The sequence below is a fragment of the Triturus cristatus genome, chromosome 5_1 (genome assembly GCF_964204655.1).
Source record: "Triturus cristatus chromosome 5_1, aTriCri1.1, whole genome shotgun sequence".
In the NCBI taxonomy this organism is placed as follows: Eukaryota; Metazoa; Chordata; class Amphibia; order Caudata; family Salamandridae; genus Triturus; species Triturus cristatus.
In genome coordinates this window covers 716,798,301-716,826,081 of record NC_140587.1, presented here as the reverse complement: position 1 = coordinate 716,826,081, position 27,781 = coordinate 716,798,301, and the positions used below count along the sequence as shown (strand labels likewise).

The following is a 27,781-nucleotide window of genomic DNA, read 5'->3' as shown; positions in this document are numbered from 1 at the left end:
GATGCGCATCATAAGCTATTCAGAATGTATATGCAGCACATAAACAATAGGAAGGGATATCATAAATACAGTACATGAAGACAATATCACAGAATTGTACTGGTAAGTCATGTAAACTATAACCGTTCCATACTCTGTGTAGTATTAAAGTATGAAACTCACGAATGGTGTCAGAGTGAGGTGAACAAGGCCTGAAGCTCTCAAACTACAGTTTGGTCATTGCTGCCCGTCAACTGTGGAAGGTCCTTCATTATTCAATACATATAACATACACACACACACACACACAAATGCACGCATCTCCATGAAATTATACAACTGGCATAAAGTACATGCAGAGGCTTAAAATGTGTCTTAAAAACCTGTGGAGCACATTGATTTACATAATATATATTACTTTATATATTTATATATATATATATATTTACATCAACTCAATTTAAAAAAGAAACAACGCATTCATCTTAAATTACAGTTGATAAGTATTAAAATGTCCTTGGAGAAAATAATCTCCTGGAGATTCTAAACTTCATGTCTAGTTTTGATGTTGTTATGGTTTGGGTAAGCAGCTTCTCTGACTGAAGAATGTGGCAAAATCAGGCTCATATATTTCATAGTGACTTGCTGTAAACATCTCAGGGGCTGCTGGCATTTTGTCTTCTGAAAACAGGATGCATGTTCACACATTCAAAGTTTCGATTTACAGTCTTCTCCCACCTCAAGTCAAGTGTCCGAACAGCCCACTTGTTTGCGTGCGGCTCTGCCGAACTTTGTTCCAGTGCATTTTGTTTCACGTGCGTGCTAAATAGTCCGTGGCTGATGCAGCTGAGCATCAATAGTCTCTTACAGGTGCTAGTTCTGGCACAAGGTGTACAGTTATATTTTTATACAATCTGTTGACGTGTATGTTCGGGGCGTATATCAAGTTGTTAAGTCCGTCAAGGTGTTGCCGCTCTTTCGAATATCTCAATAGCTTGTACCTGCAGTGGGGGTAAGAGCACAGATAGTGAAATATTTTTAGAACACTGAAGTTTTCCAATATAGTCAGTGGACATCATGTCCCAACAGAAGTGCCTTCTGCAGGTATTTGGGATTGCTCCTAAAAGCAGAAATCCGAATTCCTACTAGTCGTAACTAACCACTCTGAAAATGACGTAATCTCTGCTGACAAGAATGTACCATGATGCAAGTAATTAGATCACGGACCTTCTCTCGTAATTTATAACGCACACCAATTTTTTTCAGTGTCTGCTAAATTAGTTTGACTTTTTGCAATTCTGTATACTTATGGTGCTCAAAAGCACTCTGAAGGACAGAAAACACAGGCACTATAGAACATAAATAAATGGAGGCTATCCTATTTTATATACACCACTAACTACCCTTGCTAAGCATCACCCTTTGCAGACAGCACACTATACTTCTCAACAAGCAAGCCAAATTGTCAAGGTGGACAAAATACAGACATGTCTTATTCATTCTCGACTTACAAAGGCAAGAATTGAGAAATGTGCTCACATTGGGTTACTCTTATGTTTAGAGCAAATTATTGACTTTATTACATCACAAAGAATTTAAGAAGTATTCCAGGAAATCTATGACTGCAATAAAGTTCTGCAGGTCTAACAGTGACAAAGGTGCATTAGGATTTGAAAGATTTTTGTTCTCAGGGGAGAAAAACAGACTCCTACACCTCAATGAAATGTGGGTGTGTTTAGCCTGCATTCAGATACTGGAAACACACACACTGTTTTCCAATGTGAGACACTATATCCAAGGAGTATACTAATTCTCCTATCTACTGCACCACTAAGGATCACTCCATAACCTGTCAGTAACAGTAAACTTGCAAATGCCATAATTCCACTATAAAAGTGAAATTTCCTTCTTTTTAAAACGTACATACCAAACACAAAATTGCACTAATTTGCAGTCTGTGAATCAGGATTGGAGTCCACATTTCTTAAAATGGTGTATAAATTGGGTGCTACAGTTAGTGGGAGCCCAAATACACCAGGACCAGCTGGAAAAGCTACTTTTACTAATGTGGCACCACACACTAAATACATGATGGACATATTTATTCTATATGGGTAAATAAAAGTCAGACAAAGACTGGTGCTGAAAAAATAGCCTTTCCCCATGAAAAAAAAAGTCCTCCTATTCTTCACTTTCTCTCAATCCCAAATAACTGCTTTTAGATTTTAGCACACCAAATAAAATAAAGCATAAGATTCGTTTTCTTGTGCGTTCATTTTTTTCTTGGGATTCCAATACATATATTTCTACTAAACTGGATTAAAAACGAATTACAGCATTGGCATGATCTGAAGTCAAGCAACACCACCAAACTCTCCAAGGCATAAGAAATGAATGGCTATTTTGGAAGGACCAAATTCTGATGGTAGTAAAAGTCAGGACAATACCTGCACATGATTAAATACCAGAGAGTTCATTGATTTTTGATTTTTCTATGGAATATTATTATGGAAATAACGATTTTAGAGATGCAGAAAGTCTTCCAACCTGAATGACGTCAGGATGGCCCATAAATGCCCCTTTACAATACGTAAGGTAGGCGTGGCTGAGTGGGAGATGGTGCTCTTTTACAGTGGTCTACTGAACTCTACAGTTTAAGGAGGGCCTATTCTTGTAGACAGCTGGATCCAGCAAGCAAGGGAGAATGGCCTACAGCTGTTACTTGACAAATTGAACAATAACTCAAGAAAACAAGCAGAACTAAAATAATTTGAATATATTTATCTCCACATAAATCAAATTTAACACAAGGGCTGCTATGCTTTTCAGCCACCATTTTTGTTTTATTGTACACAATTTACGATCTATACAGCTTTGTTAAAAGGTTCAATTGTGCTTTCACTATACATTACGGCAAGCACTGTGTTATTAAAAACATATGCTCGTTGTTAAAAACAGAGTGAGAATATTTGATTGCAGTGAACTAATTTACAGGTTTTTAACGCTTCTTCCTCTAAGACTCCAGAATTTAGAGTTAAGCTATTACGGCGGCTTTCCTTCGATTCATTTTCTGGAAATGACAGGCAAAAAGCTTTTACACATTTGGTTATGCCAGAGGTAATTTATGCTACATCTCAATAAGGCAATTTTACAGGTTAACATTTTTACTTACCGTCCTAAAAACTGGACTTCCCCTCGATGATGGTGTGGAATTGATTTGTATTTTCCTATGTTCCCCTCTGGCCTGGATACATTATACCCTGCATAATGAACTCTAGTTTCATTGGGGACAAAAAGAAAAAAAAACAGGCACATTAAGGTTCATATTATCATCAGAACTTCACAAAATCTCCCTTTACATTCACACTTAACCCTTATAATAAGTTATTTGACACAGGCTGATGATTCATACATTTTGCCCTAGTTTTACATGGATAGAGAAAATGTCATGCTCTGATCTTGATGATGTAAGGGCTGAGCTTACGTATTGTGCCCTTGATTGGTGTTATTTGATAACAAGCTGTAATTACTTTTCAATAGCCAATCCCAAATGTGAAGTGTTATTACAGTAATAATATATAACATTGCTTAAGTGTGTGACACAGATTGCAATGGTGTCACAACGGTTGACGATTAAAGCTTCATTCAAGTAGACCTTTTGTATTATTAAAGCGCGTTGACTTTTACAAACGTAATTCTTATGCATTTCTCCCGCAAACTCCCAAGTCTGAAAAATCAGGACAGGGAGGTTTTTCTGAAACAAACTGCAAATCAGCAGATTTCAACCACAAATATAGAAGCTGGCATGGGGAGTGCACCTTTGAACGTTGGTGAACCACAAACTTGTACGTTTGAAAGTATTAATCTATACTATGCAGACAACTTTCCATCCAAGAAATACACGCAAATTTACTCAAGTGCCAAGGAGAATGGATGTTTTGAAGGTGGAAGTGGTGCGGAACAGCATCAAAAGTAATCTGGATGTAGGGCAAATGAACATTTACATTAATTTCTGTATACGGGTGAGAACTCCTGAAAAACAGACTCTCGGTTTATTTACCAGGAGTAGTCCTGAAATTCAAGAATTTAATAAACTCAGATATGTGTTCAAAAAACAAGGGAGCAAAGCTAGAGAAACACATTTTAAGTTTGGTTTTTACCTAACCTGTAGGAACCAAACCCTTAAACATTAATTTGTAATGTTCTGCTGCATTAATTTTTTTCTGAAACTAGTTTATCAATTAAAATAAATTCACATCTCATATTCTGTTAGCGCACCCCCTTAAAGACACACACTGCACCTTTTGAACCTGATTTGCGCAATACTGCACATTACTTGTGGGCACCACTGGCTGCATGCAGAACACACCATCTGTATTTCAAAGGTCAATCAGCTCTATTCGCATGAAAATTCAGATTTTATTCATGCAAACTTGAGAAACCCATTTTATTTCAGGCTTCATTTGTGGCTTCTATTTGTCCTTCATATTGAAAAATGTGAACACTTTGAAATGTTATAGATTGCAAGACGTGATGGATATGCCCATTTCGGAAATGAAAAATGCAATGAGTTGGACTCTTGGGATTTCTGAAATATTACATAGTAATCTGCTTTTGACATACACTTCTCCCCTTTGCTAATATCCTCTTTGATGACAAGGGCTAAATGTTTCCCAGAGTAATGAAATGTATTTTACAATAGTGGTAAACCCCATTTAATGATATACAACTGCTTCAACAAATGTATATCATACTGTGAAACATGGTGCTACCATCAAGCACAGCACATGACAGACAAGAACCACAAAAACCTCATTGAAGCATACATTTTTTTGAGTTTTGCAGACAAAACTATTTTTACAAGCATGAAACCTCACGGGTTCTATGCGAGAATGCATGCACTCAAAAATGTCCAATTGAAATAGTAAGATGAGTAGAGTAAGCATCTATCTCTCCATCTATCGGTCTATTCCACTTCCTGATTACCAACTTTCTTCTTTATTTCACTCTTGGGTTTTGTCCCCACTCACAATTTCAAGTTATTTTGGCTTTTAGACATTTGAAACATTTGCACACGCTTCTTCAGAATGAAAAAAATACTAATCTGCATTTAGGGCCCTACGTGATCTTGAATCCAAGCACTTGCGTAGAAATCAGAGGGTCATCAGGCAGCTTTGGTTTCAGAGTTTAACATAAAAACCTGCACTCTACAGAATGGAAACCGGGGCTGGATCTCTGCTGAAAAGGCCATGTACAAAAGTAGGGGATGCCCTCGTAAGTTCTTCATGGTTTGAGGAGGATGGATAAAGCACCACAATCTATGCCCCTTGGGTGACGCTATGATCCTGCTTCCTGGTGTACACTGTGATGTCGTTCTTATTTCATTTTGTGGGTTATTCGTCTTGACACTATTTTGTTGCCAAATGCTTGTTTTTTGTGAACGATGACATTTATGCGATTATCTCCTCTCTTTCTTTTAATTTCTTCTGAGTGTGGGCTTGTGCCCTTAATTGTTGTAAATTGCCGCATAAATCTAAATAAAAAGATTTCCCTCAAAAACAATCTGCACTGTAGGGCAACAGGTGCTGTGCTTTAGATCATCTCTACTTACATCATCACTGAACAACATATCGTCTGTAAGAGAAAGTCTTCAAGGACAGCCTGGAGACATAGCCATAAGAAAGAAGTTCTAGTCTCTCGAGGCATTCTCCTACACACAGAGGTCTTCTTAACTAGGAACAAATTGGCAAATTGGTTCTAAGGCACTAAAATAGTGAGTTCCTCTGTATCAATGCCCTTACAGATGTAGAAGGGATAGCCTCCTGGTTTGATATTTTTTAGTTGGAGGCACGACTGAGGCATATCTGAGAGATTTGTACATATGTTCTGTGAAAGGTGAAAATCCCAATTGAGCTCCAGTTGTTGAAGGAGTTCGCAACGCCTCATGAGATATATTAAATCAAAGGAGACCCAGTGATGTTTCTTGATATCGGGCGCCATGACGTCGGAGAGAGTCAACATCAAGTAAGTAAGTGAAGATGGCCTGGAAAGCTGAAGCGCTCAATACTGAAGTTTGCACTGCCCAAGTTTAAATGACAATCAAACACTTTCAAGAAGAATCCAGGAGTAGCCATGAAAGACAGCCCATTTCCTATTAAAACAGATGCAAGGCTCAATGCAAAAGCTTCAATTTGATAACCGTTTAAAGTTGCAGATACTGCAGCAGTGATCAACACTTGAGCTCTGCCAATCACATTTAAGCAAAATTGATACTACCCTCCAAGGAGGACTATAAATCAATAAAACATGTTGCAAGAAACCAATAAAATAAATCATAATTAAGTCTTTTGAAGAATAAAGACATCAATAAATTCATACATTACTATTCTCCAATACAACTCATTTAAAATGGTGCTTTAAATATCAACCCAGCTAAAGCTCCTAAAATAGTTGTACATTAAATGAGCATCAGTTATCATTTGGGGGTGATAAAACAAATTCAGGAGCACTGGTGGAACTGGATTCCTTTTCCCTCACAAACATCCTTCGAGCAATAAAGACTGTCAGACTTAAGAGAGGGATAGTAAACAGTGCAACTTAAAATCCTACAACCACTGCCCTACACAATGGGAAAAAACGCCCTTCACAGCTTAAACCTTCTCAGCCCCCCCCCACCCCCCACCCCCCCCCCGCATAGAATATCTTATGGAAAGGGTATTTGTTTGCAAAAGGAAAAAGAAACAAAGCATTTAGTGGTTACTTATGTTAAGAAGAGGAGACTGCTTTAGATCAAAGATGGTCTTCTGTATGCTGCACAGTTCTAATGAAGCACAGTGCTTTTTATCTTGAATAAAATATTATTTCATAAGTGTATCTTTAACCCATTTCTTGATATGGCTCTTAGTTAAACAACTCTAGTACTCACAGATTTAGACAAGTAGAGAGAGTTTAGCTTGTTTCATATTCTTTAACATCTGTAGGTGGCTGCTGCAGAAAATAATTTCTTTACGACTACTTCATGTAAAGCCTTTGTAGAAGCCTGCTAAATGTATAAGGCTCATCTCAGTGTGTTGACCCGAGAGCACTGACTTGCAGGTTTCTAAAACCTTACTACAGCTGTATTGCGAAAATAAATTTTAATATGGTCCCTTCAGTTCGGTTCAGACAGTCCAAATTATCGTCTGGTATACACTCTACTCCATAGACTAGAGATGAAGGGACTTCATGCTCATATCGTCATTAGATTATCTAAAAGTCGTTTCCCAGTGGCATTATAGAATCTCGGAATCCCAACTCCAAGAGTGGTGTTTCCACTGCAGTGGTTTCATATAGGGCAGCTTATAATTATTCACTTATTATTACCCACAGGGACTTGTAACTTTTACCCCTCCATTTGGGTGGGAATGATGAACCACTTAGTATTCTTTTTTGTTACATTTTGGAAAGACCATTAGTTTATTTATGTTTACATTAAAAAAAGTGATTGGAATAATTTTGCAAAGCTTGAAATTCATGTTGTAGTCCAAACATGGGTTTGATCAAAGATCTTATTAGCACATAGCAGGGTATGAATCTTATAGTCACCTAGAATAGTCACAAAATGTGTTTACTTTCTAAAGTGAACACTAACATACATCCTACTGAAGGCCATATTTTGTTATCGGACTCCTCAATTCTTTGTGTGCGTCTAATGGAACTTGTTACAACATGTGTCTGTATGAAGGGCTGAGTGTAGTCTAAGAAAGCCTGGGATACCAAGAGTGACCTATTTATGCCACAGCAAAGAGCTACAAACTTTGTGAAACGTCGGAGGTCATATTTATGACCGAGTTACTTCTAAGTAGCATCAAAGATATAGCCACATGAGGTTATCAGAATATTTCCGGTTTCAGACCTGAATTTCTTCACTAAGGTATTACAAGAAGAAGAAATGGGTACAGACATTTTCACAACCCTGGAAATTAACAGCACATTCCTCATAACTCCAAATGTAAAGTCTGGACATTTTGCAGTGGTTGCCATACCAAGCAACTGTCCCCTGGAAAAATCCTAGCCAAAAATTTACAAGGATGGCATTAATGACAGGAGCTCAGAACATACTAGGCTGCTTCCTAGATCACCTCGCTTGAAGTACCTTGTAGAGAACTGGGCTTTTGTTGCCCTATTTTTAGCTACTAGATGCTAATTTTCGATTCTGAATGTGCCGTGAGGCCTACTGACCAGACCTCCGTGCAGGTGCTCCTTACCTAAAACAGGGTAAAGTCTGATTGTGCTACAATTTCCTAAGGACTTTAGCACCCCTGTAAGTCCCTAGTAAGTGGTGCTCCAGTTATCTATGGCTGGGGTACTAAAGAGGGAAACTAAGGGCTGCAGCATATCTTATGTCACCCCAAGGAACCCACATACACATTCCACACAGACTACCATTGCAGGCTGCGTAACATGGTGCAAACCATGGAAAAAAACACGACATGACACTCCTGTGTGCTATGCCAAAGTCAATGCATCTAATATATGTAAGTCACGCCTACAGCAGGCCTTGAGCCCTAAGGCAGGGTGCATTATGTTTTATGTGAGGACATATCTGCAGGAACAGGGAAGGGAAGCCATCTTGAGGTCAAAACGAGTTACCCACCTACATATTGGCTTCACTGAAACATATGGTGTTTGGTATCAAACACCTTGTATTAATAAACCCAAAATGATTTCAGTCATTGATTTATTAATCAATACACACCCGAAGGGTACTTTAGAAGCCCTCTAGCGTGCTAGCTGATACGTTCATTCCAGCCTGCTGCCACAGACTAGTTTCCGACCCCCACTAGTGAGAGTCTTCGCACTCGGGAGGTCAGGAACAATGTCTGCTCTGGGGAGAGGTGCTATCACCTCCTCCCTCAGGCAACTCCTTCCCCAGGAAAGACTTGTAAATTAACATTCCAAGGCAAGGGGTTTCACAGAGCCAACTGGCTTGGAAAAGCAAATCTGGCTTCTCGCACAAGAAAGGAAGCTGAGCCTCTTTATTTAGAGCCCTTCGGCACCTGGACAGGTGAGTAAATTAGCTATGCAGGAAGCGTGTTGCACTGCCAGGCTGGGCACACCTCTAAGGTAACCCAGTCTGACGTGAACACAACTTTGGAACTTTCATCATATTGTGTGTGGTGGAATTCTGGTACAGGGCATTACCCACTCCCCAAAAGAAGTGATCATCAAGGGAGTGTAGTGAACCCAGGGGTACGTAGCCCATTGGCTACTACCAGTCACTCCCCTGAACATCGATAAATTGAGCATTTAGGGGACCGCCTGATACCAAGACTTCAGATGTCGACTTATCAGGTGAAGGAGTGGACAAAGAAGAGCCCTGTCACAAGTACCAAGGAGCAACAACTGACTTGGCAACAACCCTTCCAGTCTGACTGCTGCACCAACAATCGTGGAAGAAGCAGACTCACACTGCCGCTGCACAGTCTCCAAGAAATATGGAGGACTGCCAGTGCTTTGTCAATTGCCTGAAGAAACTCCCTTGGAGTAGAGGCCCTACACCCCTGCAGCAGCAGGCACCAAAGATACAAGGCGTGGTCCACAGAGTGTAGCTCTCCAGACACTCCGAAGCAGCAGTTCCCCAGGAAGAGGAGCCTGTGCTCCTAAAGGTCAGATCGGTCTCTCCACCGAATGGGAGGACACCAGGACAAACAGAGCCGCACAGGATCAATATCCAGTTACCGAACCCCTTGCAGCAGCCAAGGCTTGTTGTGTACAGTTCGGACACCAACAATGTAGAAGACCGACCTGCACGTCCAGGGACAGTTGGACCCACATAGTGAGTGGCCCAGCTGCCCTGTTTGCCCCTCCTGCAGAAAACAAAGACAAAGAAGCGAGTCTGACTGCTGTCACCTGACGCCTCAAAGCACCTATGCACCCATGCTGCAGAGCCATAGTCCAAAAGAGTTGACAGTGCCAATGGGTTCCCCAGACCCACATGCTTGGGTTTGCCCAGGCTGGACTTCCAGTCGCCGCCTGCAGCCTCTTTCTGCAGGCCTCTTCCAATCGCAAGACTCCTCCACCGGAATCAGATGCCAAAAGACACTGCTGCACCCGACCCCACAGCCCGAGGAGAAGTGGACCAAGAGTAGCCCCCTGTGCCCGAAGATCGCAAAGGTCAAGCCCCCTTGTGGGTTCCCCTGGACTGGTACTCCAGTTCTATCATTGAAGTGAATGGGAGACCCGACGCCGTGACACACTTCTGCCCTCGGACACCTCAGAGCTCCGCGAGGTGACCTGTTAGTGTGGCACTGGACCATGCCCATCACTTATTGCAGAAGAGCAGTCCCGTAAGCCGCTGACAAGTGGCCGAATGCAATTCATGTTCTTCTTCCATAGGATAACATTACAGATCCAGAAAATGCGGTGTCCATTTCTGAAAACTGTAAAAATACATAACTAAGTACTTACCAAATTCGGATGATCTTGGTATCTAAATTTATATAAAAGTATGTGTTATTGTTTATAAATTGGAATCGGATTTCTGTATTGTGTGGTCTCACTTACTGCCTTTGAGTGTGTAACAAATGCTTAGCACTACCCTCGGATATGTCTAACTGCTTGCCCACATTGCCACAAAGGAGAGCATTTGGGGTGTCATTCATGCCTCTGTAATTCCTCTCGGGTTTGCTTTGCCTCTTTACATAGAGTACTTCTTTTTGGTACCTCTTTTTTGGTCCACTGTATAAAGAGCCAGCTTCCTACATACCTGGTGTAATTTTCTGTTCTTTTGGGAGACATGCCACTGTATATCGAGTGTTCTAACGAAGAGCCCTCCTGCACAGCAAATTGCTTTTGAAATAAAAACATCACTTTTGTGTAGTGTATACAAAAGCATGACTACAGCACCATACCTCCCTTCTAAGCATACATAACACATAAAATGAGAAGAGAGCGTTAAATGGAGAAATAGGAGAGAGGCCTTGTGGAAATGCAGGGTCTACAAATGAAGCCTCATATTAGCACGTGTGTACTGTCTAGGAGGGACAGTCATTCTCACAACTTAGAAATGGTGAAGCTGGGTGGCAAAAATTATTTCGACACATTTTTAGTTTGTAAGCAGCAGTCATGAACTTATAGTATTAGATTAGGTCACAAAATGCTCCACTTTTGCTTTATTCTTTGCGTTTCCAATACAGTCACTAACGCACAAATTAATTTAAGGTAGTAGATCTGAACATTACATACAAAGCAATACATCAGAGAAATACTTCTGTAGATTAGAGACACCAGAGAACACTTGCGTAGGATATCAAAGTGCAGCTTTTCTCCCTACTGTGTAGAGGTGTGAGTTTACAGACATTCTCTCCTTTCACAGCTACAAGCAGACTCAGAACAGAAGTATCTCACCATAGTTTAAAGGAAGGGGCTGTAAGAGATGTGCAACACTAGCACTTAATTTCGAAAAAAGTTTTTCAATAATAAAAAAGTCAAACTTGAGAATGAAGCTACAAATATTTAAACTTATAACAGCATAAGCCCACCATATTTTTTTGCCAAATAAAATGCGCGCATCGGGATTTGGTTTTAGAAAGAGTGGCTTTATAGTAATGATGTTATGAAGTTTTTAAAAATACCTTGTCAAAGTTTTGCGAAGTTAGTTGAAATCTTTATTTTGGCAGCAGCATTCTTCTGCAAATGCTTTTGTGGGAAACTTTGTAGGCAAAGTTTCTAACTTCACCAATACTTAATTTGCCCACTTTATGAAATTCAGTCAGAGGAATTTTAATTTCACACATCCCCAAATTCAATATGTGTAAAAGGTAGGCTCAGATAATCTGTACAGCAAAGCTTCTCACCTGTTCCAAAGATCATCATCTTCTCCTCCCCAGCCCCAAAATGCATTGGGAAACCCATTGATTTTTCGAAACTGTTCCACCGTCAGTCCACTTACACCACCAAAGAATTCATTGTACGGAAGTCTGTGGTTTGGAAACAAAAGACTGAATTCAACTGCACGCTCCACAACAAAATATTCAAAATTGCGGATGCAAAAACATTCAATTTATAAATATTCTCCAACCTGACTGTGCCTTTTTTCATCCCAACCGGTTAGGTCTTAGATATCAGACAGTGCAAGTTTACCATTGGTTGGCTCAGTAACTATTTTCATCTGCTTGCATTTGTTCCCTAGCCTGCACCATCGGATCATTACTTGTGTCCTTCCACAGCTTACTTTAAGGACTAGTTTGTTTTTTTGGGTTAAGGGCTCCATGAGAGTGCATGTGTTTTCTAGCTGTCTCCCTCCTGTACTTTTCTTCCCCGTGTGCTCCTCCTCCCAATTCCTCTCTGTGATGTGCTCGCTCATGTGCATCTCACGTGTGTGCTTTTCCTCAGCTCTATGTTACTATGTCACTCGTGCTTTTCGCTCCCCAAACTCCCCATTGCTCTTGTATTGTGTATTTCTCCCCTCCCCAGCCCTTGTTGCTCTACCCTAGCCCTTTGTTTCCTTTCCACCATATATACAGAAAACATTTTTTTTTTAAGGTTTTGCGCTACTTTGTGTTTATTCATCCAACTCGGATATATAAATAAAAAGACCAACACATGCCTGCGTGATTTTGTAGGAGCAAGCATACAGGATATGAGCGCCTACAAAATGATAGATGGCCGTGTCACCGGCTTGTTTTTTCTCCTCTTTAGCCACGCTGCAGAGCATTGCTAAACATCATTGGCAAAACGAATAGATCCCAAAAAGACGAGATCTATTGGCTTTGCCAATGCTTTTTACCCCAGTAACTGCTTTCAATAAGTGGTAATCCTACATTTCGACTCTACAACACTATCTAACCATAATATTGAGGTTATAATATCGTGAATACAGAATGTTTTGGGTTAACCATCTCCCAACGACTCCAAAAAATATTCTCCAGGAGTTGTGACCTAAAGAGTAGGAAGGTTTTTTCAAGCAAGAGTGGTACATAATGTACCGATGTTTGGGGGCGGCTAGGACAAGTGTTGCCTCTAATTTAAAACAGATGGAATAGCCCCCCCCCCCCCATCCCAAACACACACTGGTACCAAGGATGTTGGGTTCTGTTAGCAATGGAGTGACTATCAAGTAACCTAAATCCCCACACATTAAATATGAAATTTGAGGGGTTGTGGAAACCGTTGCTAGAGTATGGGAGAAGCAATTATGCGGTGTTCCCCAGGTGGTGGGCGATGGGCCTATTACAAAAGAGTAAGTAGCATTAGAGGACAAGAGAGAGATTATGTTTGGAATATACTGTTAAGATGGCTGTCTAGATGCTGTAAATAAAGCTTGATGATTGAAGAACAATCATGAGGGGGGGAAGCAGGAACGGCATTTTCTTTTTGTTTCGGTTATTGTTCTTACTTTTTACTTTTTTTTTCGAGCTAATGCCTTATGGGATCTTGACAGTCGATTTGTACATCAGTACAATATGGAGGTTATCATTTATGCTGAGGCCGAGAAAGGAATAACTAAAAGTAAAAAATAAATACAAAAATTCTATCTATATATATCTATATCTATATCTATATCTATATCTATATATATATATATATATATATATATATATCTATCTATATATATCTATCTATCTATATATATCTATCTATATCTATCTATCTATCTATATCTATCTATCTATATATATATATTCACTGAAAAAAACATAGGTTTCACACACGTTATAGTTAGGAATTAGCATTTAAAAAACCTTGCAAATTGACTGAAAAAACCATAGGTTTCACACATGTTATAGTTAGCGGAAATTTTACTGATAAAAAACCAATGAAATTCCCCTGTTATAGTTACTGTAGGCAACTAACTCACGCGACCGCAATCCTCTGCTGATGCTAATACTGTATTTAGACACTTATTTGCCCATGTCTTCTTCCATACATTTTTAGCTATACATATATTACAAATATTTTTTTTTCATAAAGACACATATGTCATCAGCAGAAGATTGCGGTCGCGTGAGTTATAGTTGCCTACAGTAACTATAACGGGGGAATTTCATTGGTTTTTTATCAGTAAAACTTCCGCTAACTATAACATGTGTGAAACCTATGGTTTTTTCAGTGAATTTTCAAGGTTTTTTAAATGCTAATTCCTAACTATAACGTGTGTGAAACCTATGTTTTTTTCAGTGAATTTGTACGTTTTTTTAAATGCTAAGTTACTTTACGCCATTCGTGGCGTGCGCGCCCACTTAACGCAGTTCGTTCCGTGCGCGCACGGTGCGCTTTGCGCACCGTGCGCGCACAGTAAGCATGCGGTGCGCTTCGCGCACCGCGCGGCCACTTTACGCAGTTAGCGTGCCCACGTTACGCTAGATGGCCCATGTACGCACGATGCCCTTCGCGCACCGTGCGCACATGGAGGACATATGATGCACTTCGTTTTGAAAGGTAATATTTTAATTTTTCGTCGTTTTTATAAGCCATGCACAAATGGTGCCCTTCGGGCACCATTTGCACACGGGGTGGAGAGAGTGTGGATAATTTTTTTTTTTATTATTTTTTTTTTTAAAATATTATGGTTTATCATATCAATAATAAGCCATGCTCAATTATTTGGAGTATTTGGCTACCCCACCTGTTTTTCCTTTTCTTGCCTCTGCTCAGACATAGTGAGCAAAGGGTAACCTGGTTAATTTTGTGCCCACTTGGGCGGTATTTTTTGTATTTTTTGGTCTTTTTATTTACTCAACTGAGTCCAGAACTAGTACACAAAGTCGAATAATTGCTGACTTTGCTATAAAACCAAACAGAATTGTATTTTTCAGCACTGGCACGTGAAAATCCACTGGGTTCTAGTTGACTGTTGATAAAGTTTTTTCATATTGGATTTAAAAAAAAAATCGAGAGAAAAAAATCGAGTTGAGAGAAAAAAAAAAAAAAAAAAAAAAAAACGAAAAAAACAAAGTTGAGAAATTGAATTGGCATGATTAATTATGGAAATTCATGGGGGCACATTTTGTACAATGTAAACTCGTTCACAATTACGAGATAAATGTATCTATTTATTAGCAATGGGGCATTTTGATGTTATGTGTACACGAATCCGCTGGTGATGTCTTTACTTTGTGGTGCAGTCTGCTTTCACTGTTCTTGAATTACGAACCAGGTCACGTGATACATTGTTACTTAGTGGTGATTTGACTATGTCCGTTTACTCGTGATCAAGGGACCGAGTTTCCCGAAACGCGTAGAGTTTGTGTGGCCTAATTAAACTCTGCCTTAAAAGCATCGGGTGCCGTGTAGCGTTTTTTCCTTGATGGATTTTCGGCAATGCAATTTTGGAATATTTGGGTCTCGCTAACCCATCACGGCCCGCCATCGTTAAGCGGCTCGAGTTGAAGCGACTACCGAGGTTGGATATATATAGATATATATATATATATATATATATATATATATATATTCACTGAAAAAACCATAGGTTTCACACACGTTATAGTTAGGAATTAGCATTTAAAAAACCTTGCAAATTCACTGAAAAAACCATAGGTTTCACACATGTTATAGTTAGCGGAAATTTTACTGATAAAAAACCAATGAAATTCCCCTGTTATAGTTACTGTAGGCAACTAACTCACGCGACCGCAATCCTCTGCTGATGCTAATACTGTATTTAGACACTTATTTGCCCATGTCTTCTTCCATACATTTTTAGCTATACATATATTGCAAATATTTTTTTTTCATAAAGACACATATGTCATCAGCAGAAGATTGCGGTCGCGTGAGTTATAGTTGCCTACAGTAACTATAACGGGGGAATTTCATTGGTTTTTTATCAGTAAAATTTCCGCTAACTATAACATGTGTGAAACCTATGGTTTTTTCAGTGAATTTTCAAGGTTTTTTAAATGCTAATTCCTAACTATAACGTGTGTGAAACCTATGGTTTTTTCAGTGAATTTGTACGTTTTTTTAAATGCTAAGTTACTTTACGCCATTCGTGGCGTGCGCGCCCACTTAACGCAGTTCGTTCCGTGCGCGCACGGTGCGCTTTGCGCACCGTGCGCGCACAGTAAGCATGCGGTGCGCTTCGCGCACCGCGCGGCCACTTTACGCAGTTAGTGCCGTGCACACACGGTGGGCACGCGGTGCGCTACGCGCACCGCGTGCCCACGTTACGCTAGATGGCCCATGTACGCACGATGCCCTTCGCGCACCGTGCGCACATGGAGGACATATGATGCACTTCGTTTTGAAAGGTAATATTTTAATTTTTCGTCGTTTTTATAAGCCATGCACAAATGGTGCCCTTCGGGCACCATTTGCACACGGGGTGGAGAGAGTGTGGATAATTTTTTTTTTTATTATTTTTTTTTTAAATATTATAGTTTATCATATCAATAATAAGCCATGCTCAATTAGTGGCCTTCGGCGACCAATTACACACGGGGTGGGGAGATTGTGGATAATTTTTTTTTTTATTATAATTTTTTACCGTACGCGTAATCGGCAAAATTAGCGAAAAAATAAAAATTCCGTTTTTGCCCTTGAGGGATCTTTGGGGACTCCGTCAACATGGCTATGTGTGTGGAAGCTGTCTAAACAGCCCCTTTACATGTTTTTGTCCTTTATATTTTAAACATCACTCTCAGTGCGAGAGAGAAAATGGTGGCCGCCGCTTACTGGCGACCGCCAGTAGGTGTTATATATATATATATATATATATATATATATATCCAAAGAGTTGCCCCCAAGAGTAAGGTCGCGCAGATACGATACTTCCTCGATTCTTTATTGTTGGTGACAGCTTAGGCAGACACAGGGCATTAGTTTCATGCAAAGTTAATCGCCAGACGCGTTTCAGGAACCTTCGTTCCTTTCCTCAGTGGCTTAAATCTGCAAAACGTCACTCTGCTGTTCCTGCACATATTTAAACCCAGGACAGCCCCAGTGGGCGGAGCCACAACCTTCGGCATTCTGGACCTGGTAGTGTCAGGATAATTATCTCAAGTGAGTGCTCGGTGAAGTGCAGTGATACAATATTGATAACATCCACAGTGGGTTTGCTGAAAGTCCTGCTCACCTCCGCTGCACAATTTTGAAAGCTGGCCCCTCGAGCGTAAATCCCGATGAGGTGATGCAGCCAAATCCTGCTACATCTCGAGCCCGCTTCCGTGCAGTGGGCCTTACTCGCGGCTGGGCACAGCCGCAAATATCCAAAACCAAAGAGTTGCCCCCAAGAGTAAGGTCACGCAGATACGATACTTCCTCGATTCTTTATTGTTGGTGACAGCTTGGGCAGACACAGGGCAACTAATGCCCTGTGTCTGCCTAAGCTGCCTAAGCCTGTGCTGGGGAGTCCATGTGTATGTCTATGTGATGGTTAGGACCACGTTTCCATAGGAAATCCCCAACATTCTATTTTTAATAACTTTTGCGCCGGTCAACGAATCCTCGCGAATTTTTCAAAATAGGTGGGGCGCTACGCTCCGCTCCTACCCTGAAAGTCTCGGGGGGACTCGTCAAGCGGGGGCTGAGATAAAAGGGGTGTCCCAAAACGCGTTTTTCCCATGCATTTTTCCATAGGACCTTTAGACACAGCTACAGCCCGAACGGCTGAACAGAATTACTTGAAATTTGGCAGAGAGGTAGTCCTCAGGTCAAGGAAGTGCCTTTTGTAGGTTTGGTGTAAATCTGTCCAGTAGATTCTGAGAAAATAGCCTTTAAATCAATATATATATCTGAGCCAGCTTACGGTGCGCTTACGGTGCGCTTACCGTACGCGTACGGTGACGTGCGCGATTCTGATTGGCTCTTAGATGTTAGTAAACATTCGAATCGGCCGAAACCAGGAAGCGGCGGCCGCCATTTTCTCTCTCGCACTCTGAGTGGGGCAGCATAAATGAAGCCCAAAAATGTGTAAAGGGGCAGTATAATGAGATAACAATCACCCAGCAGTGATATACGGGCCCCCAAGCAACCCCCAAGGCCCAAAAAAAAAATTTTTTTTTTTTTTTCGAAAAATCGCCGATTACGCTTACCGTACGCGTACGGTAAAAAAATTTTTTTTAAAAAAAAATTATCCACACTCTCCCCACCCCATGTGCAAATGGTGCCCGAAGGACACCATTTGTGCATGGCATATCAAAAGAATGAAAATAATAAACAAAACATTTCACAACGATGCGCATAATATGTCCCCCATGTGCGCACGGTGCGCGAAGCGCATCGTGTGTACATGGCCCCTCCTGCATAATGTTGTCACGCGGTGCGCGCAGCGCACTGCGTGACCACCGTGCGTGCATGGCACTAACTGCGTAAAGTGGGCGCGCGGTGCGCAAAGCGCACCGCGTGCTCACTGTGCGCGCACGGTGCGCGAAACGCACCGTGCGCGCACGGAACGAACTGCGTTAACTGGGCGCGCACGCCACGGATGGCGTAAAGTAAGTTAGCATTTAAAAAAACGTACAAATTCACTGAAAAAACCATAGGTTTCACACACGTTATAGTTAGGAATTAGCATTTAAAAAACCTTGCAAATTCACTGAAAAAACCATAGGTTTCACACATGTTATAGTTAGCTGTACATTTTACTGATAAAAAACCAATGAAATTCCCCCGTTATAGTTACTGTAGGCAACTATAACTCACGCGACCGTAATCCTCTGCTGATGACATATGTGTCTTTATGAAAAAAAAATATTTGTAATATATGTATAGCTAAAATTTAATGGAAGAAGACATGGGCAAATAAGTGTCTAAATACAGTATTAGCATCAGCAGAGGATTACGGTCGCGTGAGTTATAGTTGCCTACAGTAACTATAACGGGGGAATTTCATTGGCTTTTTATCAGTAAAATGTACAGCTAACTATAACATGTGTGAAACCTATGGTTTTTTCAGTGAATATATATTTTTTTTAAATAACAGCAAGCAGTGCAGCAAGTCAGATAGTGCAGTTTCAGAGCTTGTCAATTACATGCCCCTCTGGCCTATCGGAAGCTGAAATGGAGAAACAAAAAGGTCTGCACCAATACCCTCACCCCTATTCTGGCTTCTGATTGGGAGAAAGCTTGTGGGCCTGCCTTTGGTATGCTGCAGGAGTCGGAAATCATGGGCCTGCCCCACGTACGTTTTTTTTTTTAGCAGCCCGAGAAGGTTTTTCTCTGTGTGCTGGGGAGTCCATGTGTATGTCTATGTGATGGTCTGTCAGGCCACAAATGTGTGTATATGTTTGCATTTATTCCTCAGCGAGTGTGCGTGTGTGTTCAATTTGAAAACCTGCGAAGCGGTTGGAAAGGCACAAGGCCGGTACTGGAGAGGACTTTTGGGCTTTGAGATGCCTCACCACTTTCATAGTCAATCAACCGCCACAGTCACCAGTACAATAAAATGCACCAGAACACTGTACAAACAGCATTATTTTCTGCACCCTCCTCCTCTTGCGTTATGTGGCTTTGTAATGTTCTTTCAATATAAAAGTCCTGATATTTGCAGTGTTCTCCCCTACATGTGCTCTTCCTTACGCATGGTACAATCTGTACCTCTGAAACTGAAGCACACAGGTCTGCAATACCCCAACACAAACCTCCCAATTACTTCAGCACAACACAAAACAAAGGGATAGATCGACAGATAGATCGATAGATAGATCGATAGATAGATCGATAGATAGATCTCTATCTATCGATCTATCTATCGATCTATCACTGACAACAAACCTGTTTCTCACAACAAAGTATGCATGAACAGCAATAACTGGAGCATAAAGCAATGTATATAGTCTAGAGACCGTAGGAGTAGCTCACACCCTTTACTGCCGCAAAGCTAATGGCAGATTCAGAGAGCATACCATTGCCTAGAACTGGTTTGGGGAAAAATGGCAGCAGAAACACTTGCCTGTAAAGCTGGCAACAGCTGGTGATGTAGCTGGGTACAGTCTGAACTCTGATGGAATATTCTCTGCGACCAGGGAATTTAAGAATCTAGGTCGAAGGCTTCAATTATGAAGATGGCGAATAGTAATCATTTGAACTGGGGAGCTACATGTACACAGAAAGCTGCACAAGATGCATGAAACCACTTGGTTGTGCTAGGGGTTTTCAGCCAGTGTTTGGGGCAGTGTACACATACACCCCCTACAGGCGTACCTTATACTAAGTAACTGGGGAAGAATACAGAGGAAAATGCGCACTCTGCAGCGAACTATAGGAAGTGCTCTGGGGGTGCAACAGGCATGTGCGCTCGCTTTGCATGCCCCTGCGACACCTTTGTATTACAGAAGGGGCCGGAGATGCTTGTGCGGCCCTTTCTGTCATACAGATAGTGCAGCCCCAGAGGATGTACCCTCATTTGCATGGGGGCATGGGCATCGTGGAGAAGTGTGGCTCAATGATTAGAGCGGCAGACCCTGATGCAGAGGTCTAGCCCGGGACCAGGGTTCAATTCCCTGCCTCGGCGGGTTTTGGGCTTAAAAAATCCACGGACCTGATAATTCTCGCCTCGGTGCCTATTCCAATCATGGAGGCCCACTCTGCAACTCTGGGCAATAGCTTGCTTAATCTCCACAACGGCCCCCACAACGCTAAGGATGCCTGGCCTCCACCTTGGGGGTGCCCAGGAGTGGACGCCTCACAGGGAAAGCCAGGATGGGTTCCACAGCGGTATTCGTACAAGCGCCTTGAGACCCTTGCGGGTGAGTAGTGCGCTATACAAGTATCAAATTTACATTTACATTTATGCAAATGAGGGAATCACTTTGCCTCTGCATTCGCGCCGTATAACCGACGTGAGTGCATAGTGCACCCCCTGATAGCAGCCCTCTTGTAGGAGGAAAGTGGGCCCTATGGACCCCCCTCCAGCCATCCCCCTTGCAGAAAGGTGCAGTCACTCACTGCACGCACCTGCAAGGGTATCTCTAATCCCCCTTAAAACTGCAGACAGGTTGTTGCCTGCACAGTGAAATACGGAGCGGCTCCTTCAAATCCGCTCCATATTTCACTTGATTGTGCTGTACCCAGAGCAGCACAAGTTCGCGGTGCCCTGGGGGCAACAGATTCAATGTAATATGGCGCACTCTCCTTGTTCGCGCAGAGCACACCTTTTGAAAGATGTCCCTGGCACTAACAAGGAAAATGCACCGCATTACATCATACGGCTCCTTGAGGTCTGTATGATATGCCTACATAAGCTTGCACAGGCTTAGTTCTCATTGCGGTCTTCTACTAGGGGCTTAAAAGTATTTTATTTACATAAATACAAATTAGCTGCTCAAAGAAAGGCAGGTTTGAAAAATAACGTATCGCTCGATGGAAGTCTTATGGCTTCTGGGTGCTGAATGCAATTGGTAACAGCATTATGTGACTCAGTATTACACCTATTCAGATCTGGGCTGTGACCTGCAGAATGCACAATTATTATTTTAAGAGGAGCATTAACCATCTTTTCATGCTTTGCTGGGGACTGCACATTCAAAGTTTCGTTATTGCCCCTGGGTACCCGTGGGCGCCAAGGAGAATGAGGAGACAGCACATGACGGGCACGCGCAGAATAACTTTTTAGAGACTTTGGCTGAAGAGTGTGAAAGCTATGAGCTATGCCACATCTGCCCTAGACATCTGTAGCAGGGGCATTAATCCATCAACGGTTCATCTAACGTATTTGAGCAATTATACCCCATTTAAGCATGCAGCATGTGAATGGCAACTTCAGGGATATTTTTTGCAGACATGTGGGGGGGGGGATTTAGGGGATGGGGTGGGCAGGGGAAGAATGGGACATGTACCAGATTCTCATTTATATTATGTTAGACATGCATGTGCCTTGGCTCGGGATATCTTTCGGAGCGAACCTCCAGATTTCTAAAGCTGATGTTTGCACACCACACATTCACAGGCAAAGCAACCGCACAACTTATGAGGGTCTTCTCTTTTATAGCTTGCCCCTGCAGTTATATTTCCCTGTAACATACACGGTGATTCTGTAAACTCCATTGCTGAGGGAGGAGGCGCTAGGCACTCATGTTAAGGGTGGTAGTTAGCGCATTACCTCACAGAACAATCTTACATGTTGAACATTGCTGTATTGTCATGGATGTTCCAGTAGAAACCGGGCCATAAGGATAACCCGTGAGGAGGGAGGGGGAGATTCTAGGGCAGTGAATGGGCGGTAGGAGGGGATACAGAAGTCAGATGTCCACAGCAGGTGCATTGACAGTCTGCACTATCTAACTGGCTTACATCATGTGGGCTACTAGCACTCACAGGTTTGCCTGTTGCACCACAAGACACACTTATTTGACTTGGCTCCAGGCTTGCATCATCCGAGCACCACCTGTTGCTTACTTCTGCTTCCTTACATTACCAGAAACCAGTGTGCAGCGCTGCAAGTAGGTGGAAAACCGGGGGCGTGTTAATAGATACACCGGCAGGTCTGTATGAATGTGTGCTACCCCATCGGAAGCAGCAACAAGTGTTTGTTTAATGGTGCAGAACCAATGAGGCCTATCCATCTGTGCCCGAAACATTCACAAGAGTGCTGCACTGCTATTTTAAATACCTCCCAGTGCCCCACCACCTGGTGCAACATGTACCGAATGGTGCAATGACAGCACATCTGCAGTAAGTTCCAGGGACGGACTTGCTCGAAACGACAAAGGTCAATATGGGCCCTTAAAACAACAGCCTCAACACTTACCTAAGGAGGAGAAAAAGCGCTCTGGAAGCTGTCGCGGCCAGGGCAGATAAGTGCAGTGGGGCGGTGGTGGGGACAGGGCTGGTGGGGAAGTCGACAGACTGAATAGGTTTATTTTTATTTAATTTGACCTGTTCAGTCGTCTGTCGACTTCTTCCCCTATCTCGCCCAGCCCATGCCCTGCCCCTCCCCTCCGCCCTTACCTGCGACGGCCGCTGCTGCCGTGAAGATGACTCAAAGAAATGACAATTACAAGTGGTCCAGGGAGATCGAAGGGCTCACAGCAGGAAGCCATACAGCCATGAAGTGACCCCAGCCTCTGATCAGGAATAGTGTTGTAGGGAAACTGTGTTTTCCGGCTCCATTATGTGAAGCTTCTCCAGTGCTCTCAGCCTAGTGTGTCTGAAACTCGGGGGACGGGCACGTCCAAGCTTTCCCTGTAATGCATGGCTAGCTATCCATCAGAGAGAAACTGACACAAAAGCTTCTTGCCCTTCAATGAAATTGGGCCTTAGGGATCCAGTAATATAAATCCCTCATCCATGTCATATCACACTAAATACATGAGCTGTCTTCAATGATTGTACAGTTGGAGTTGTAATAGTAAATCTGACCTACCCATTCACCCTCCAAACATACACATTTTTCCCAATGCTACTGGGACTTGAGTTAGAAAAATAATAGCAGCACTGGATTTAGAACAGAAAATTTGACACCCCTAAATATAGAGATTTACCCCAACGGTGGAAGGATTGGATTTAGATTTTTAAATATGCCCTTGTTCAACATATGACCTTTTGCCAATGTTAGTGCGACTGGAGTTGAAATAGTAAATTTGACTCATTCAAATGTATACACTTTTCCTAATGTTTGTAAGGTCGGAGTAAGAATAGTAAATATGGTTCCTCTAAATTATATATATTTTCGCCCATGTTCATAGGACTGTGGTCAGAATAGTAAATATGACACACACATATGCACTTCCTCAATGTTTGTAGGACTGAAGGTGGAAAAAAAGCCCATTCACATTAATAAATACAATTTTTCAAAAATGTTTTTTAGAATTATAATTCGGAATTTATATGATGGAGATTGCTAAAACGTCATTTTGGGTGTTTTTTGTTGATCCTGGACTTGAGTACTTTTTGCGATGTTTGTTATTTATTAAATAATTAAAGGTTTGATATTTAATAAACTACACTATTTTTATTGGCTGAATGGATATTAAATGTATGTTTTGAGAATAATGCATGTTTGTTCTAAAACTACATGTATTAAAAAATAAATATTTGCATTTATTAGATTTTTTTAAATATATTTTTTTATTAAAATGCACTTTGAAACATTTATGTTGCATGAATAAACTGATTTAAAATTAAATTTATTTTATAATTGATTGTTTTTTTAATTTAGTTCCTAAAAACACATTTCCATTTTTTTATTATGCAGAGATTTAATATATATTCAGATTTTGATGTTTAAAAAAAAAAAGACAGTTTTTAGACATTTATTGTATTAATTACTGGAAAATCAGTAAATATTGTGTAGATTAAATACATATTTTTTTAATTATACTATCAATATTTGCCACACTATTTTGTAGTAGATAGTTTATATCATTCTAATGCCAATTTCATTTTCTATATTAATGTACTCTTTTTGCTGGTCAATTTTCTAAAAACGTTCTTTATTTTTCTATTTTGATAATGTATTGGATATTTTTGTCTTTTCAATAGCATGTATTGAAAATCGATATTCTTACAGTAGATCTTTTGGCCTCAATATTTTTGATAGTCTATATTTTTCTAGTTGATATATAGGACTACAACCCTTTCAAAAGCAATGTCCCAACACTCACACATGTAACACAAGATTTCATTTATTGAAATATGGAAAAGAATTATGACGGAACTGTAGGTCGAGTCACTGTGTTGATTTACTTAAATTTATGACACTTAAGTCTGACAGGTCAACTGAAATTTTAAGGCCTGTTTGATACTAATGCACAATAGGGCTATAACGAAGAATTCATACAGAGTCCTCGCGACAACTTAGACTGCAAAATATGAAGAGCAGCCCAGTGTGAACTGAAACATTCCAGAATCAACCTGAACAGGCCTTCTTTTTAATAAACACACTATGTCAGATATTTTCGGAGGACTTCGGAGGTGCTGGATTATCTAAAGAGCAATCAGTGGGAGGCTGTTGCAGCATGTGTGATTCCCTGTAAATAACCTACGCCAGTATCTCACAACCAGGAGCATTTATGCTACTTAAAGTTTTGTTCATCAGCTAAATTAGCCCATTAAAGATCGGGTGTCCCTGCTGGCATGGAAAGCGAGAATTTGGCACACACTTTGCACCATTTATTCAGCCGTTTTTAGGAATTGCCAAACATTTAGTGGAGCGGCCAAGAGAATTAGGTGCAAAACATAGCCAGAGTGCAAATTAATAAAGGTATCTGGTTGCTGATCTACTTCATTACAACGTTAGGGCCAAAAGTGGCCACTCTTACCCATGATGAAAATAAAAATTCACATCCTCATTCTAATTGGTGTTGACAGCATCCCACGGAACTGGTGCAATAAATGACATTTGTTTAGGTAATTTCCTGGTAGAATTCAATGTATATGAAAGTGGGGGTTATAAAGTGTTGACTCTATGACTGCTTGCATGCACCGCAGCTTTACTGCAAGTGATTCAGCCTCTAAGCATCATAGATGTTGTTGAGCAATTTATTTGGAAAATGCAATGATTCTACACAGCAGACCCCTTGCTCTATAAGCCTCCATCCTCACCCTCAACTACTTGTTCTATGGCTAGGCATATATTGGTTACAAGCATTAATTATGCAATCATAAATGTGTTTTGTATTGTTTTTTACAAAAGTTAATTGTGATTGATAGAAAATGGGTTATTGGTTGAGTGGGGTGGAAGCCCCACTCAGATAACCACAATCGGGGCCGGACTGGCCATAGCGGGCACTGGGCGTTTCCACGGTGGGCCACCAGGGTGGGGGCCGTTTTTAGGCCCCTGGGGGGCTGTTTTTGTTACTGTGGGCCGGCAATATGTGGGCCCACTAACAAAATCGTCCGAAACCGGCACTAACAAACAATTTGGCCGCACCTCCCATGGGGGCCGGCCAAGCAGTTTTGGTTCTCAGCCCGGCCCTAACCACAATCCTGGTCAGGGTGAAGCACAAATGTCACAAAATGAACCTGTGCTTATCCCTCTGGTAGCTTGGCACCAAAGTCGTCAGGATTAACTTCGAGGCAATTGATAAAGTATTTATGAAGGACAAAAATAGTAATAAAAACAAAACAAAACAAAAATACCCAAACCAATCTAGAACAATAGAGTACATTTTAATAAATAAAATTATACCAGAACAACAAAAACCCAAACATTAACACAGGAGATATTCAATTTCAAAGTTTTTAGTGAAAATATTGTCTAAAAGCACAAAGTGCAACTTGCAGTCATCTGGTTGCACTATACCAGGAAACATCAGAAGTTCAGGCCAACCGCGATAGAGCACTGGTCCGATACTGGGACCAGGTCATCTGGTCCGATACTGGGACCAGGTCGTCGCTGTGGCGCTAAAAGCAGTTGCTGTAGCTTCATGTTGGCAGGCGTTGTGGGCTTCTAGCTCAGAAGCTATCAGAGGGCTCAGTTTTTGAACCGCCTTCGCAGAAATGCCTGGTGGTGCAATTTTCACAGATTCATCCCAGAGGAGGGACAGGAGGGGCCACTCTTTGGAAGGGGACATTTTCTTGCTTTCCGTCACAGAAAGAAATGAACTCCTCTTCCTGCCTATTACAGTGTGAGGGAAATGTTTTACAAATGTCACATCAAGATATTTGCTGTGCAGGATAATATACCGGGCATAAGGATCAACAGTCTAAATCGTATTTTGGCCTGGGCAGGACTTGAAGAAAGACCTTCTGCTTTACAGTCATGGTGCCAGTTTTTTTTTATAACAAACTTTATTGATGACTGTAGCAAATTTGAAATGTATCAGTCAGTCAACAGGGACAGTCTTTTACTTTTATATGAATAACATTACAGATATGACTTATAGTGGCAATGGGCGGCATTTCGTAAGTCATGGTGCCAGTTAATGCTAAGTGAGCGCCTCCCTGGGCCACTGATGTGGTGAAAATCTCAGAAATTTCCCCAAAACAACTTATGATGAAAGCTGAAGATAGGGCTGGCTGGTTGGAGCAGAGCTCGTCACATACATGACATGCAGTAGAAATCAGTTCTTGTGTCACCAGGGGGGGGGGGGGGAGGGGGGAGTAGTGGAGCACGGCATCTCCACCTGACTGGTGATGGTGAAGTTTGGGTTACTTAAAACGAGGTGGATGGGTTACTTAAAACGAGGTGGATGTGCTACTTAAAACACTGTTGCCGAGGCCTATGGCCATTTTGACCCGGCTTACTGATATTTGGGTTTACCAGGGATTCCCAGCCTGACAATGGGAAATGAGCTAAATGCAAGAAAATAAAAAAAAGACCCGTTCTGGTGACATTTTGAGTATCGGGTGCTGAATCAAGGTGATCACGGTCAGATTCAAGCAAGTGATAAAAAGGTCTACGTCTAAAAATTACTTTGAAAAGGTCTGCAGCACAAACTTTCGTCAGCGAACACAAAGTGCCAGCTGATTAGTTTCTGGATCTATATTCTTTTTGGGACAAGGAGGCAAACTATTCCCATTGTCCACATAGTGCACAATAATAAATCATATGAAGGGGAAACCGCTGACGACACTGCCTTCCATAGTTCTTTACAATGGAGTACAAAGCTAATTTTCAATCTAAAAAAACAAAAAACACAAAGGGTTAAACAACTGAGTAATGAAAGCCATTTACTTACATGTACATATATTTGTCTAGTTTAGCTGCAAAATGACGGGGCATCTCGCCGCATCCGTAGTAATTTCGATCATTTTCAGGTATGTGGTCCACGTCATGAAAAATTACACAGTCCCACTTTCGATCTTTCATTGCCTCTTTAAAGCCAACATTAAAGAGCATTGCTCGGTTAAATGTCTGTGTTCCAGCCTAAAGGAGAATAAAAAAGGTAACGCTTTCAGATATCTTTAAAATGATAAGTGTATGAAACTTTACATT

General features: G+C 41.3%; 1 protein-coding gene across 1 annotated transcript in view; it reads right to left on the bottom strand.

Moving 5' to 3' along the window:
• Nucleotides 1–466: 466 nt before the first annotated feature.
• The window catches only part of LOC146831406 (beta-1,4-galactosyltransferase 6-like), a 211,954-nt gene continuing 184,639 nt past the window's right edge, over nt 467–27,781 (bottom strand). The window contains exons 6-9 of the mRNA XM_085605707.1: nt 27,525–27,712; nt 11,817–11,939; nt 3,152–3,253; nt 467–980 (exon numbers count right to left, since the gene is read on the bottom strand). Of these exons, the coding sequence (XP_085461833.1) occupies nt 833–980; nt 3,152–3,253; nt 11,817–11,939; nt 27,525–27,712 (561 nt within the window). The 3' untranslated portion in view covers nt 467–832. The remainder of the gene's footprint in view (nt 981–3,151; nt 3,254–11,816; nt 11,940–27,524; nt 27,713–27,781) is intronic.